The 17,598-nt window shown below is 33.0% G+C and overlaps 2 protein-coding genes across 2 annotated transcripts; one reads left to right on the top strand and one right to left on the bottom strand.

Moving 5' to 3' along the window:
* The first annotated feature begins 6,734 nt into the window (after positions 1-6,734).
* On the top strand, positions 6,735-8,116 carry LOC139872702 (protein CDI-like). The gene is made up of 2 exons (XM_071860627.1): positions 6,735-6,921; positions 7,006-8,116. Exon 2 carries the CDS (start codon positions 7,021-7,023, stop codon positions 7,807-7,809), a length of 789 nt encoding a protein of 262 aa, XP_071716728.1. The 5' UTR covers positions 6,735-6,921; positions 7,006-7,020; the 3' UTR covers positions 7,810-8,116.
* Positions 8,117-14,962: 6,846 nt separating this feature from the next.
* LOC139871264 (probable 2-oxoglutarate-dependent dioxygenase AOP1) lies at positions 14,963-16,724 on the bottom strand. The gene is made up of 3 exons (XM_071858994.1): positions 16,366-16,724; positions 15,447-15,768; positions 14,963-15,235 (listed from the first exon to the last, which is right to left on the bottom strand). Exons 1-3 carry the CDS (start codon positions 16,722-16,724, stop codon positions 14,963-14,965), a joined length of 954 nt encoding a protein of 317 aa, XP_071715095.1.
* Positions 16,725-17,598: the final 874 nt, after the last annotated feature.

Raw genomic sequence — 17,598 nt, 5'->3', positions numbered from 1 at the left:
TTCAAATTTTGCAGCAATTCTACGCCAACAGTTATATATATACATATAATGTCTATTTCCTAGACTTACTTACTTCGAATGTGAAGTTTCTGAAAAACACCCCAAACTGTGAAACTAGTCCTACGAATTTTGGAAAAATGCTGATGAAGCAGCAAAAACTATAAACGACCTTAATAGTCGAAAGTTGGATGATAAAGAGTAGTGTGTTGTAAAAGCACAGAAAAAGAGAAGGTTTGGAACTGGAAAACGGATTGAGCAAACTATGAAGAAGGCTGTGGAAAAATCACAAAGACTAAATGTGCCTTCAAAGAATCCAAATGATTCGGTGTCTGCTGAAGTCATTAACGAATACCTTGCTCCTGACTCTAAACCTTCACAGACAAATCTTCTTCACCATCCGTTGATATTAGAAATTCTAAGATATTATCATATCTTTCATTATAAATATCTTCGATATTTTTGAAGATATCTTCATAAATATCATTGTCCGAGATTATTCATCTCTTCGCGCTATCTGTGTTACATCATAAAAGAAATTATTTTAGTTTCTAAAAACTGAAAAATTCGAAAAATGGATGTTTTGAAGTAATGTTGGGAATTGAAGCATGGGTTAGTATAATATAATGACACTTGATCAACGTGATTATATTACAGTAAGTCATGCTGAGTTTCTAATGAAACATGATGATTCACAGTCCATACCGTCATCATGTGCCATGTTACACGACTCTTACATTCTACCCAATCTCCAAACATATTAAGAACATATCTTCTTGATAGTTCTATCTTTCCGGATATTCTGGTAATTTGACAAATCAAGATCGTGCCATTACAATTCCCTTCTTAGAACATTAACTATGTTCATTTCAAAATCCATACCTACGAATTCTGGACCATTATTCGCTTGACTTGAAGGCGGGAAGAGAGAACGAAAGCATGAAGCTCCGAAATATAATGGAGAATATAAAGCCCGATAAAAACACATAAATTACAAACCATGTATATCAATAAGTATTGCAACGTAAAGACACGAGAGAACTAAAAACACTATAAAGCCAAGAGTATTGTAAAAGTTAATAGATTCCTCCGGCAGCAGATGAAAAAGAAGAATGATAGATATGAAAGTTAGGAGTATATCAAGAATCAGAACTGGATGAAGCATTTTCACAATCTATTAAGATGTATGAAATAAGGAAGAAGATTATAGGAGTGATGAAAATAAATGAAATAGAAGAGGTCAATTTATAGCAAAATATCAGACATAGCAATCGAGGCAGATTACGCATTTAATCAAAGGAAATCTTAATTTCCTTAAATTTTGAAGAATCAAATCTTATTTAGATTATGAAGATTTTCTATTCCTTATATTCCGGAAATCAATCGTTACTACGTCAAGAGATAAGACGCATCTCTATTCTCCATTTCACTCTATTACGATAACTTCCCTCATACGCTTCGAGTAATTGGATTGTTTTATCCATATTATTCAACGGTGATAAAAATTCTAATTATCAACTCATATTCGTCATGAAAACATTTTTATTGTTATCCATGACGACCTCACTCAAATTTCGGGACGAAATTTCTTTAACGGGGAGGTACTGTGATGACTCGGAAATTTCTGACCAAATTTAAACTTAATCTTTAATGTTTTCGACACGATAAGCAAGGTCTATAAAGTTGAATCTCAAAATTTTGAACTATTCAATTACCCTTCGATTGTTCTCAACAATTCGCGAACAATTATACGTAAACAGATACATATACTATAACTTGAAAACGTAACAAAGTGTTAAGTAAATGATACTGTGCATTAAACTTATTGGTTTGATTACCTGATTGATATATTTAACTACGGAGTTAAAAGATTATGCCAAACGATTGAATTAAAAGATATTTATTGAGTCCTTTAAGGATTATAATATTATTACGAGTCTCTATTGTGAGGTCCACATTGATTTAGGAAATCGTTCATTTTTAACGATATTCGAAATAAATGTTAAAGTGTTTGTTTAAATAATGTAATTTGAACACATACAATAATAAGGAATATTAACTGTTGGAATTAGATATATGAATAAATTGCGATATGTATTTTAAAACGTGTTTATTAATATTGAAAATATATATTTAACAATACGATAAAATATAATATTAACTTGGTTATAAAATGATTTGTTATTATATATATATATATATATATATATATATATATATATATATATATATATATATATATATATATATATATTAACAAATAACGAGAAGATGATTTATAGAAGTAAATGACCGAAACACTCAAATGTATAAGTTATATTTCGAGTGGTATAGTTTATGGATAATTTAAGTCTATAATTTGGCAAAGGTATGAGTCACGAAACGTAAAGAGCGAGTTTTCTCAGCGTACGAAGGGACATTCGAAAAATCGGAACCGGAACATAAGTCGAGTGACGACGTACGACTTATCGGAATAAAAATTACAAGTCACCTATACACGAGAATATAATATAATATATAATTAATTAATTTAAATTATATATTATATATAATATATAATATATTTAAATATGTCGACGAACTACAAAACAAATCAAATGTGAGCTGTCATTTAAGCTCATGCGATCGCATAAGCATACCAAAGAAACTTCATGCGATCGCATGGTGGCTGGATCCAGAAAACATCTATAAAGCAAGTCGATTTCTGGTTCATTTTGTCATCTGTTTTCTCTCGCACTCTCTCACAGAAATATATATATATTTATATTTATTATATAATTATTATTATTATTATTATTATTATTATTAAGATTAATATTATTATTATTATTAATCGTATTATTATTATTATTATTATTATTATTATTATTATTATTATTATTATTATTATTAGTTGTATTATTATTAGTATTATACATAAAATACTATGACGAGGTTATGAGCGTGTCACTTTCAAAAATGAGTTTTCGAGCGGGATAGAGCTAAGGAAACTATGGGTTATAACTATGGAGGTTATGGGTAATGTTCATGGGTATTATTGGCAAGTCAAACCTAGTGTTTATCATCTCCGTTGCGTCTACGTACTTTCCTGCAATATTGAATCACAATATTGATACGTGAGCATTCATATCTTATCTTTTATATATTAATAGTGTATACATGTCTAGTGCTCGAGTATATATGTTTAGGCATGCTTGTATGCTAAATTTCGTCGTTAAACAGTTTATGATGAATCACGAAATAAATACATATATTACTGATAAAAGTATATGATATGCATGTTTTTGGAAAGCTGGCGAAAAATCAATAACTTTTCATTTAGATATCGAATAGTTTCGATGAACGAATCAAAAGATATGGTCAACTGAATTAATTGACGTTAATTGGAATTGGTTTTGAATCTGCAATTAATATTTAAACAACTTGTTTGTAAGATTGATAAATTGAATTTTTGAATATTACCAACCGAGTAAATGGATCATTAAATAAGGTACGTCTCGTTTTGTTGAACTATTGTCAAAATTGACTATTTGAAACGACTTTGGATAACTTTTGTATGTCGATCTCGAGCATTAGGATTGTGATACACTATGACCAGACCTAGCTTCTTAAACATTTATTGACCAACATATGTTCTCTAGGTTGAGATCTACGGTTATTTGGTAATCCGAGTTTCAGTCACATTTTGGTGAACGACTTTATATGCTGCTAATGTGAGTTTCATTTGCTCCCCTTTTAATTGCTTTTGCAATCTATATTTTTGGGCTGAGAATACATGCACTTTATTTTAAACGCAATGGATACAAGTACATACTAAATTCTACACTGAGTTTGAACCGAAAATCCCTTAGCATTGGTAACTAGTAACTCCCGGTTATAAGAACTGGTGGGCGCGAGTAGTTGTATATGGATCCATAGGGCTTGACATCCCCGTCTGTTCCAGGTATAGAAACCCTAGCCTGAACTATAAAACAGACGTATGCTATTTGAGTTTAGTACACGTTAGTTTGCGTGTATTGTACATGTTGGTTGCATGTATGTTAAAACAAGGGTACTTATTATATAGCCGTTAAAGTTTAGTTACCAGGGTGCTCAATCTTGTAGAATATTTTGATAAACGTTTCTGGATGAAACAACTGAAATCTTGTGATCCACCTTTATATACAGATTATACGAAACAATAAAACTATGAACTCACCAACCTTTGTGTTGACACTTGTTAGCATGTTTATTCTCAGGTTCCTTAGAAGTCTTCCGCTGTTTGTTATATGTTAGACAAACTATGTGCATGGAGTCTTACATGGCATATTTTTTTCAAGGAAACGTTGCATTCACCAAATCATCACCATGTATCTTATTTTGACTGCATTGTCAACGGAAGTACTATTGTAAACTATTATTTACGGTGATTGTCTATATGTAGAAATCATCAGATGTCGAAAACCTTTGATTTAAATATTCATTTATGATGTGCCTTTTCAAAAGAATGCAATGTTTACAAAACGTATCATATAGAGGTCAAATACCTCGCAATGAAATCGATGAATGACGTGTTCGTCCATATGGATTTGGAGCGATCGTCACAATTATTATTATTATTATTATTATTATTATTATTATTATTATTATTATTATTATTATTATTATTATTATTATTATTATTATTATTATTATTATTATTATTATTATTATTTTTATTATTATTATTTTTATTTTTTTTAGCTATCAAGTATTTTTATTGGCGTCTCTATTTTTGAGCTAAGAGCAAGCGTCGAATTATTGGCGTCTTGTTTGCAGTTTAGAGACGAAAGTGAATACCAGGCAAAATTTAAAACTCATGGAAATTTGATTCAACCATTTTCATGGCGTCTCAATTTTATTTTTATTTTATTTTATTTTATTCATATTTTATTCATATTTTATTTTATTATTATTTTTTATTTTAATTTTTTTTTTCAATTTTCAATTTTTAAAATTTATTTTTAATTTGTGTTAACTATTTTTTTTTCCTACGTACTGGTCGGAGGTCCACTCGGAAGCAATCTCTCTATCCGGCGAATAGAGAGAGGGATGACTTTCTCTGCTCTTTATTCTGGGTAGAGAAAGGACTTGTCTTTATACTCGGATAGGGGAAAAGATTGTCTACATCTCACCTCCCCCATACACCACTAATTGTGGTATTGGGATATGTTGTTGTTGTTGTATAAAAATACACTTTAAAAAAGAACTTTTAGCCATACTTGAATGTTTAACATTAATCAAAAGCTAAAAGTGTCATTAAGGCGTCATTATGTGTGATTAACCAAGATTAGTGTTTTAGTGACCAAAACTCATTTAAATATGAAGGGGGAAACTATTCTAAGCATGTTTAAATAATTATTGTAAATTATAGATGCCCCGAAATAGTCAAATATTTTTTTATCAAAAATTCGGACAGTGGGAAACTGCGGTCGTGCCACGGCTGACCGTGGAGTCGACTGTGTACCTTGTTTTGAAGAACCAAGGTACATGGCATCCCATGGTCTGACCTGCGGTCGACCGTGAACCCAGCCGTGCTCATCCGGAATTTTACAAATGACTCTTTTGACTTTGTTATTGTGTGCATTGGTCGTTTGCTAGAGATTGTGTAGGCTCGTGAACTTGTATTGTACTATACGTTGTTTAAGCACATAAGACTTGGTGTCATCATCAAAACAAAGTGGTTAATATTTGAATATTATCATTGAATCACTAACCAACATATACAACTTCATTATTGAAGACAATGGTTATAACCTTGCAGAGAATGATTGGGTTTATGAACCGGTTCAAAATATACAACGTACTTGTATTGAAAGGTGCGACACTCGTAATAGAAGAACAAGAGATCTACATGATAGATAAGTGCACGAAGGCTTGCGATCCCATTTGGTTATACATTTATGGTCTCAACAACAACAACAACAACAAAACCCAATACTACATGAGTGGTGTATGAGGGAGGTGAGATGTAGACAATCATTCCCCTATCCGAGAATAAAAACAAATCATTTTTTCACACAGAGTGAAACACTCTCAAAAGTAGAGAAAGTCATCCCTCTCTCTATTCGACGGATAAAGAGATTACTTCCGAGTGGACCTCCGGCCAATAAGTAGGAAATTAAAAAAAATTAAAAAAAATTATAAATAAAATTGAGACACCATGAAAATGGCAAAATCAAATTTCCATGGGTTTTAAATCCTGCCTGGAATTCAATTTAGGCTCTAAATGGTAGTCAAGACGCCAATAAATCGACGCCAATATACATTTATGGTTTATTCAAGAATAAATGTAATTTTATAAATTTTATTAAGAAATCTAATTTATTTTATGAATAAGTGTTATTTTTTTATTTTAATTTATCATTTTATTTAATTTTTTGGATTTTATTTTTTTATAAAATTATAATTAATAATAAAAATATTATACATTAAATATAAAAATAAACACAAACACTCAAATAAATACTGAAATGGATACTGTGAACGCCTCCGGTGGGTTTAAGAGATACCTGTTTGCTTGCTTCATGCGTTTATTTAGCAGAAATATTTGATTTAATTTTCCCGAAATTCATACAATAAGCGTTTTTTTTTTATATGACAAACTCACATACTCATTTATACAAATAATATAATATAAAAATATATATATATATATATATATATATATATATACAATAATTTACGAATATATTCACTACCATGACTTGTACCTCAAACTCAAGGTTGAAATGGCAACACGATACTCCTAATTCCTAATGGCTCTTAAATCAAATCAATAACCGTCGCTTAAATCAAATCAAGATTCACACCTCACTCTCATAATCGCTTAAAAACCCCCAAATACCAGATCCCTTTCTTCTAATCCCCCAAAATCCAGATCTACATTCTTCACCTTCTTCACAGGTAATCGATTTCCCTAATTTCTGTTTATAAATCATCTTTTTAATTTCAATTTCACATAATTAAAATCCATTTACTCAATTTCAGTTCCCAATCGCAACAATGTCGGTGCAATCTATCATTACTAATCAAAAACAAAAACCATTTCGTTTCTTCATTGGCTACGACACGCGTGAAGATCTAGCTTACGAGGTATGCCGTTACTCCATCTTGAAACGATCTTCAATCCCCGTTGAAATCATTCCAATCAAACAATCACAATTGCGTGATCAGAAACTGTTTTGGCGGGAACGTAATAAACTAGAAAGTACTGAATTCTCATTCACACGATTCTTAACTCCGTATTTAGCCGGTTACGAAGGTTGGGCGGTTTTCGTAGATTGCGATTTCTTGTATTTATCTGATGTCAAGGAATTGTATGATTTGATTGATGAAAAATACGCTGTTATGTGTGTACACCATGATTATACACCGAAAGAAAGTACGAAAATGGACGGGGCTGTTCAAACGGTTTACCCGCGAAAGAATTGGTCTTCGATGGTGTTGTATAATTGCGGTCACCCGAAAAATAAGGCGTTGAGTCCGGAGATTGTTAATAAGGAGTCCGGGGCGTATCTGCATCGGTTTATGTGGTTGGATGATGAGGACATTGGTGAAGTTCCTTTTGTTTGGAACTTTTTAGTTGGGCATAATCGGGTTGTCGATGGGGATGCGAATAGTTATCCGAAAGCGATACATTATACGAGTGGTGGGCCGTGGTTTGAAGCGTGGAAAGATTGCGAGTTTGCGGATTTGTGGTTGAAGGAATTGGATGAGTATAAGAAGGTGAAGGAAAAGGAGAAATGTTTTGAGTGTAATGGGGTGGAGAATGGTGTTGTTATTGGTGCATAGTAAGTGTTCGATGAAATGTCTGTGAGAATAATCGTTTTTATTGTTGGTTCTATAAGGGGGGAATTAGGGTAAAATAAATGGGTGGTTTAGTGTATGATGTACATCATTTGTTTGATGATGTGTTTGAAAATTGTTGTTCTTTTATTGGTTTTTTAGGGGATGAATTTAGGGCATGAGAATTGGTTATTCCTTGTAGGAATTTGGGTGTATTAAGCATTTGTTTGGGGTGTAATTGGTGTTGTTTATGATGTAAACTTGTAATTGAAAGTTCATTGATTAAGATTTGTAATAATACTAGCTTTCTGTTTTTGTGCATGCTTTATGGGACTTCTATTTATGGTGTTTTTGGATGTCTTTTTATAAATAGTAAGCTTATGATATATGAATAGATAACATAATTCTTTTAGAATAAAATGGTTTAGAAGGTTTTATGCGCCAGAAAAATATTGCGTATTGTTCGTCTGTTAAATCCATTTTAATTGTGTCCATAGGGTTATATGATTTGATCCTTCAAACATAACACGTTACTAATATGATCAATTTATATTTCATGAGTGAATGAGTTGAAATGATCACCTGTAACAAATGTGCATGGTAAGTTGATAATTGATAGGCTATTTGCTTGAACTAGTTCTTTTTCTTTCTGTGGTCGCTGACCTACGCTGTAATTAGTCTATCGGCATACTACAAAGTGTCCCCGATAGCACAAGTAAGATTTAAATTTAGATCTCGTGAACTAAGTTTCTAATATGTATCTACCCATATGCTACTCATTTGGGTTTACTGGTTTTTGCAGTGTTAAAGGAAAGTTGCAGGCGGCCTGAACTATGGATGATCGGATACTCGGATACCTCAATGTAAGTTTCCTACTACCTCACTTATAAATCTTGCAATACTGTACTAAATACAGTTTGTTAATTGTCATGTGAAGAAAAAGCTACGAAAAAACCTTAAACACGAATATATATATACATTCCTCGCATATATACATATTGAACCCAAACCCCTGGGCTGGTGGATTCCATGCTGTAGTTGCAAACTGCTTCCCCAAATTCGTGACCATCAACTGTTGACAAGCTTTTGTATTTGCTGTAGCTGATAGACTATTAACAACAGAACGATGTAACATGGGTGTTGACAGGTGTTTGATGCTTTGTTATAGTGCTATACTGCTACTTATACCTGGAAATTGAGACCCATACTCTCAAATTTGGGTCAAATGGGTCAAGCTTTCGGGTCGGTTGGGTCTTGAAAAAAAATTAGGCCTGACAATGTATTAATGTAACCAAAACTTAAAAAAAGGTCTAATGAGTTTTTCTCCAACCTATTGGGTCTTATACAAAATATAAAAGAACGGGTCAAAGGGGTATCAATTCCTAAAGTTCAATAAATAGAGAGGTTTAATGGGTCTTGTGAATGGGTCAAATTGGTCGAACATAACAAGTTTCATCCGTCAATCATTTATGAGATTATTAATGGTTATATCAATTACTACGTATTATGTATATCAATATTTTCTTATCTATCTATATACTCACTAAAACAATATAATAAATGTAAAGAATCAAATGTTAAAGTATATGACCCGTTTGGACCCATTACCCATTTCAACCTGTTACCCAACCCGTCCCGTTTGACCCATGACTCATTTCAACCAACCGTTTTGACCCATTACCCAAACTGACCCAACATGACCTGTTTGCTAGGTATACTGTTACTCATCTTTTTTATTTTATTTTTACTATAAACCCATCAAAGAAACTTATTGAGTGAGCAATAACAATATACTAATTTTGCAGAAATTTTTGATAAGTTTGTTATCCATACTTCACCAGAATCGGGTTTCATAATAAAGTCGAGAAGACGAATGGATTTCCGTTGAATTTCCACCTTCGTCTTTCGTGGCCATGGCAAGCGACCAGGTGATTATCATGGTTTCTACCATTCCATGGTTATTAGTTACTCAAATTAATTAGTAATTAGTAATTTTTTTCTGCGTAAGAAGAAAAATAACTTTTATACTGCTAGGTTATAATCTCTTTGGTTAGTAGTGAATTTTAGAAACGGATAAGATCTTCTATGTCCAGGCTACCTAGGGAAGAGAGTATTTTTACTCTGATGTACGTGGTTTAACAGGTTTATCCTCTGATCGTTTTCGACTCTTTTTCTGGCCACCTTAACATATGTTGCTAGTGAAGTTTGAACTTGTACCTCTTGTAAGGATATCTGGACCCCAATTAGTAGTAAATTTCAAGTTGGTACGCTTTTTATTTTGGTTTATTAGGCTTGGAGTAACTAGGTGCTTTCGCCAAATCACAGTCTCACACTGGACAAACAGGGGAAATAAACAGATTATGATGTATGTATAACAGTTTGGCCTTTCAATAAGCATCTTATGTTTGGTGTTTTCAACAAGAGTAAGGAACCGTCTCTTCGGTTTGAGTTTTTCTTTTATGGTTCACAAGTGAAGTTCCATAGTTATGTAGTCAAGTTTGTCAGACTTCATTTCATAGTCATAAGTCATAACATATGGTTTGTTATAAATGTTAACACTTCTACAACTAAAATACAATATCCATATCTAGATCGAATGTATATTGTAACAGTATGATTAATTGATTATGCTAGCTGGAGTACTTAATTGAAACTGCTGAAAAAAAATAGCTGGTGATCAGGATGATGATCATGATGGCTGTTTTTAAATTGCAGACACATAATTTTCTTATTATAATTTTTTTTTTTCGAAAGGCAATAATTATATTATTAAAATTATAAAACTAGCAAGATGCTAGGGATTACATAACTCGAATACATAACACGACCTCCGACTATCATTCTACAATGTAACACGAGACGACTAAAACAATACACGATTAATTGGCAACCTACACCATCACGATTCTAAAACTCACGACTTCAATACACTCGAAACACACGACTAAAACAATACACTCGAATCAACAACCGATAACCATGATCTACAAACGAAACCAATCGACAATCACAAATCGGAAACCACGAATCAACAATCACGACTTCAAGTCTTCTCGGCAACCACCACGATCAACCACCGATGACCACGATCCAGAAATGAAAACAATCGACAATCACATATTGGCAACCACGAATCAACTCACACTCACGATTACCGAATACCATAATCCCACGAAAATTACCACAAATCCACGAATCGAAATCCACAACCACGAAACCCACAAAAATCGAACCTGTCGGCGGTGGAGAATATGAAACGCTCCAATGAGGTTCACCAAACTCACTTCGAAGGCCAATCTGATGACCCGAAATCCAAACCAAGAGCACCAAAATCCACCGCAAACCACCCCAACCCGAACACGGAATCACCCGAACCACGTATTCAACTCACGAACAAGTGGTGAACGAGCGGGAGAGCAGCGGCACAGGGATAAATGTCCGGAGAAAAATGAAAACCAGACGCGAAAGGCATCGAAGGAGAAGCGAACGGGGACAAACCATGAAGCTGCAATCAACAGATCCGCCAACCGGGACCATCAAACCCCGAAGAAACACCACTCCGGCGACCCCATCACCGGAGAACCAAACCAAAACACACAAATACTAAAACATCAAACAAACCACGAACACCATTTCCCACGAACAACCAAAACCAGGAGAAACCATGAAACCCGCGTTAGATCCACCCCAAACCGAAACTAAAACACAGCACAGAATCACCCATTCAACTCATAAAAACAAGCAATCAAACTCCACATCGTGACCAACCGAGGTGAAGAGAAATGTACCGGCGCCGGAGACAGGAAACCCACAAAAGTAGGGATGCCACGCATCTTTGAGCCACACAAACCTGTACCAAGGTAGAAAACAGGAAGCAGAGAAGGAAGGTCTGTAAGGAAAAGAGCTGGAGAAGCACGGCAGAAGCACAAGGATCCACCACGTGAAAACTCGCTGGAAATGACCGCCGGAAAACCAGAGTTAGTGATGACGGCCAAAATCAAGGACAAAAAATCGTTCGTTCAGCCCATCTCCGACAAGTACCAACCCCGCAACCGCCCAAACAACCATCCATACCACCAGATCCACAGACTACCGGAGAGTATCACGGTAGTCGCCGCCTGCAGATGGCGGAAGATGGAGCCTGTCGTCGTGAGCCAGAAACCCGAAGAAGAACGTAGCAGAACAAGCCTAAGGAGAGAACAAAAAGGAGTAAAAAAGGAAGCCGGACCACCGGCGGCTGCCGGTGGCCGGAGGAGGAGAGTTACCGGAAAGTTTTTTTTGAAAGAGGGGAGCGTATTTTTTTTGAAAGAGTTTTTTCTTATTATATTTTCTACTTAAAAGTTAAAAGGAAGATTCGAATCAAACAATCTGATCTGAATTGTTATAATTATATGCATATTAAATTCTATCTAAACATCTGTCTTAACATATCACATCACACTCATCAACAAACGAGGATGATGATCTTATTTATTTTTTTAAAGAAATTTTGTAAGGCTTTAGGACATGCTACTAATGAATATTGGATCAAACATTAGAATCTGTCAACACATTTCAATGTTCTGTGCAAAATTTCATATTGGTATAACCAGATCTTATACTTAGTAAGCAAAATAGTGCTACTATTAAACAAGGTTCAAATATAATGTTTTAAAATATCACCTATAAGGCTTAAACATAATCACTAGGTCAAATGATGTTTGAGCGATTTGCAAATATCGGTCTTGGGTATGGCTCTTGAGTTTAAATAAGCTTTTCTTCTTTGTAGTGTTTTTGAAATCATGTGATTCATTAGAGCTTATTTTGTTCACCACATAGTAAAAGCGCATCCAAGTAGATCAATCTGTGATCAGCTCTTGATGACGGGTGTATTATTAATACCCACGGGTCATTCTTAATGGGCTATGTTAATGGACAACCATTGATGGGCCTCCATATTATTTAGTCTATCGACTATCCTTGACAAGCTATTTATTACTTGGCTACTTATTGGTGATCTCCTTTTAGTGGACCACCTTTAGTGGGCTTGGCCCACTCCTATATAAAGAAGACTAGAATGAGGAGGATTACATTCTAGACACACACATAAAAGATGAAAGACATGGGATGAAGAAACTCCTCTCATTAACATTCATGGAGGCTCAGCAAAAGTCTACCACCACCAAACCTCCCTCTTTACCACCCTCGATGAGAACTAACTCGACGGGTTAACACGGCCACCCGGAGTGTAAAGATGCGGTTCCCTCACAAGTTGCACTCAAGTCAAAATTGGCTTGATCAGCTCTCATTATTGTGTGATGCGAATAGTTTTTGGTAGTTATGCTGTCCATAGAATATCAACGTCTGTTAATTGGAGGTTGTTTTATAAAATGGTTGATCGAAAAAAAAGTTACAGTGTCAATAGAATATCATCACGTTTGTTTGTTAACTTTAATATTGTAATGCAAGTATCTCTTTTGTGGAAATAATAGACCCGACCCATTAGGTTGCAGCTCCTCTCACTAGACCTCCTTTCTTGGGTTACCTACTTTGATAATCTGGCCCAAACCCAATCGATCCACAATCAAATTTGCCTCTTGTCTTTTTGAAGGCATAATAGCAATTTAATTTGTGTTTGATCAACCGTTAATAGAAAGTTTAAAGCTACTAATAGGTCATATACTTTCAATTTGATTCCATTGTAGATTAAATACTTCAAAATATATAATTGTAGCTTATGAGCTTTTAAAATGCGTGTTAATGTAAATGTGACCGTTTACTTGCTAAACTGGTAAAATTAAAAAAGTGTCATTTTTTGAACTAAAAAAATTACGCGAACAATCCCCGTAGTTTGCTAGTTTTGTGTGTGTAGGCCCCGAGGATAACCGACGTAAAATGTCTGTTAACACTTAACGGTGTTTGTTTAACGGTCGTGAAGGTCAGGGACCAACCGCGTAATTTATGATACTTGAGTGACCAACCAAGTTGAAAAAAAAATAAGTGGTAGATGTGAAATATGAGATAATGTTAGGGACCAATCGCGTGAATTTTTCTTTACTAAATACGGAGTACCTTATTTATCATGTCAAAACTTTATATATGTTGAAATGACACATAAACAACAACTTCGTAGCCTACACGGTCTTATATTGGGTATATAGCCTACATCAGAACATAAATGAATGTATATGACACCTTTAACCCTTAATAAAATGACTAGTGTTTAATATTCGATAATTTAGAATTCAACGCGCTTGTTTGTAATCTATGTATGATAAGTGATGCCAAGTAACATAAAAATTTATGATGAATTATTCAGAGGTAAATTTATCTTTTAACTATTAAAAACCTCTGATTTATGTTACCTCCTTAAACTATATTCAGTACACTTGTAAAAAAATATATTCTATAATTTATCCAGATAAAAGATTAATATGAGAATTTTATATTAATTAAAGATTTCATTCTGAATGATTATTAAATATATTATGGTCAATCAGAACTAAAGTAAAAGGCAAAATATATTCTGAATGATTTTTCTTACTTATAGGTCGGAGGTCATTTTAAAAGCAATCTCTGTATCAATTTACAATAATAATAATAAAAATTAAAAGATCGAAAATTAAAAGGTAAAGGTACAAATGTTAAAAAAAAAAAAAAAAAAATAGAATGATACAATTACAAACTTCCATCCCCCTATTTCACGTCATTACCACATAATCTACATTTTCTTTTATTATTATTATATTATTATATAGATATAAATATAAAATACAAAATATAAACAATACTCCCTTCGTCCAAACTTAATAGTTTATAGAGAAAAAAATACACAATTATAGAAAAATTACTGTCACGTGTACTTTTTGTCTACATTTTTCCTACTTTCCAGTTTTATCTATTACTTTTTATCTTTACTTTTGTCTTACTTAAATAAAGCAAGGGTACAAAAGTACTTTAATTTTTGTTTCTCAATCGTATACGAATAGTTCGTAGTGTTGTAAGATAATCAAAAGTAGATAATGCAGAGTTGATGGAATCATATCATATCTTTACGAATAAACAAATTAAATTACACACACATCAATGAGTAAACCTTATAATCAATGAAATACTTTTTACATAATAATAAATACAGTAATATCTAAATATTAATATACACACATACACACCATATATATTACAAATTTTCAGTTGGCATAGCAATGACACCACAATACTTCTCTAAAGCAAACTTATCGTTGACATTTTCTTCCTTGTGGAAGAATTTAATAAACTCTCCATATGTGTACGGATTGAAAAGTAATGGGTGTTCTTCATCCACCAATTCTTCAGGAGCTTTTATGATCTTGTCCAGTTTCGGATACGAAAAAAAACCAATCGAATACCTATCTTCGTTTCTACTCATCACCACCCTATGAGTTGCTGCATGTAATCTTCCATTCGTCCAAGCCTATTTATTGATTTCATGCATATAATCAATATCCAAATATGCAATTTATTGGTACATGCATGGGCAAAATAATATATTTAACATCCTAAGTTAATCAAAACTTTCGTATTTGTAAAGCAAAATGAAATATATTTATGTAGTAGTTTTGTAAAGTTCAATATTACTATATTAGTAGGAATAAAATGAAGTTGAATATGAGGTAATTACTTACTTTGAAGGTCTCTCCAACCATAACTATAAAACTATTATCTGAAAACTTCACTTTGAACCACCTTCCATCTTTATCTTGCACCTCTAGTCCTTCAACTTCATTTTGATGCAAAATTGTCACCATATTCTTGTCTGCATGACTAAGTAATCCCATATTGGATTCATCTTTCTTTGGTGTTCGATATTTCATAACTCTAACAAGATTATTCGTTAGTTCCATGTGTTCTTCCGTGTATTTCTCCAAATTTAAGCTCTCAAGAACCATCGTTCTTACAATCTTGTCCACCTCCACTAACTTCTCTGAGTAGGATCGTATGTTGTTACTGTAATATAATCAACAATTCTCATTTTAAAAAACCAGTGAGTAGCTACAAAATTCCAATAAATTGTGTTCACTTTCAGAGTTTCAAAAGAAAAATTTAAGGCTAATGGGAAGAATTTGTTAGAGAATTATTATAGCTTTAGTGTTAGGCCCTATTATTCATGTTTCAGGTTAAGTCCATGTATTATTTATATAATCTCACATGTACTTAATTACTCCGTACTTTACAAGCTAGAACATGAGAAATTAACCTAATTATCATGATATCAAAGTCAGTTTGAGCGTCCGTCCTCCTTCCACTCTAACTACAACTGCGAGGCTATTAGCGAGTTACTATATATAGCTATAGTGTTATATATCATCTATATATCTGTATATTCTCATCACATGTACTCATTTATAGCACATGAGAAATTAACTTAATTATAAGAATTATGGCTTGCAAATGAGATTTTGAACGTAGAATGTTATTTACAACAAAAAAGTATTTGTGAGGATTGATTGTTTTGGGAAATATTTGTTTTTACTAGCAGTAAGCTAACAACAAACACAGATCAAATCTCAACATGTTTATAACAAGTATATATAGTTGACTTACACAAATTTGGTGTTGCCTTGAGGCCACATGAGATTAACGAAGGATTCGGGTTCTTCGATTCCCAAGCTCTCAAAGATCGGAATCTCTTTGGCTTGTCCGATGTAGCCATTAAAGAGTTTATGGCTAAAGTTTCTTACCTTTATTTCAAAGGGAAGATCGAATAGTTCCTTTAACGATGCGAACATTGACTTTCGAAGATCATGTGAAATTCCATTAAAAGATGCTTCAAAACAACCGAAATCTTTAAGGGCTTCGAAAACTTGAGTTTTCGTTGTGTCCCAAGCCTGTGTTCCACGTATTTGTTTTTTTGTTTCTGAGAAATTAATGTTTGGAAGTTGAAGGGGTGCTTGAGAATCCATCTGGAGTTGTTTTTTGTTTGAGTAATAATTTAGAAAAGAGAATTTATAAACTTTTTTTTATTTATTTTTTATTTTTTATAATTGTTAATAAAATAAAATATACAGAGAAGACCCAGGGTGGGGAATATGCATATACATGTATATGGAGTATTGTTTATGGAAGTGTATATAAACGAGTTAATTTTTGCCGCCATTACCTTTATTTAATAGTAAATGTTTTAGATTAAGATTTCTTGAGAAGTTTTAGGTGCCGTTGTTTATTACTTTTTTAAGATTTAAAATCTTTTTACCTGAAGATTTGTGGAGCATATATGTAAAGAATATGAGGTTTAAAGGTATGTACGGTGAATAGTAAAGAGTGTTTTTTTTATGTATGTGAAATAACTTAATTCTATCTGCACGTAGAAGCATATTTCTAAGTCTGCGAGGCTGCAAATATAATAAGACATTATTTATCCTATGTCTTCAGAAAAACAAACAGTTTGAAGTGAGAACGTCTGCGGGCGCGCGGTCATAAGACATAATCAGATCTGCAGACAGAAAAACAAAAAACACTTTAGAGTTGTCATTATTGTACTTAAATAGATTATTATGCTTAAATAGGATATCATACATTTGACAAGTTTTTTATGTGATGATTATTAACTTTTATAAGTTTTTTATTCGTGCTAAAATTCATTTTATGTTACGATTAGAAAAATTCTTAGATTGTATGAAAGTCTTTAGGATTTTTCTAGTTAGAGTCTATAAAAATGTAAGCACAACTTTATAATCGTTATTTTAATTTAGTTAATATATACCGTTCATCCAAAAAAAAAAGTTTATATTGCTTTTATATGTGTTTCAAACTAAATGTTGCTTATCTGAAATAATA

Source organism: Rutidosis leptorrhynchoides, chromosome 10 (genome assembly GCF_046630445.1).
Source record: "Rutidosis leptorrhynchoides isolate AG116_Rl617_1_P2 chromosome 10, CSIRO_AGI_Rlap_v1, whole genome shotgun sequence".
In the NCBI taxonomy this organism is placed as follows: Eukaryota; Viridiplantae; Streptophyta; class Magnoliopsida; order Asterales; family Asteraceae; genus Rutidosis; species Rutidosis leptorrhynchoides.
Note: the sequence above shows the minus strand (reverse complement) of the source record. Positions and strands in the feature narration are given on the sequence as shown.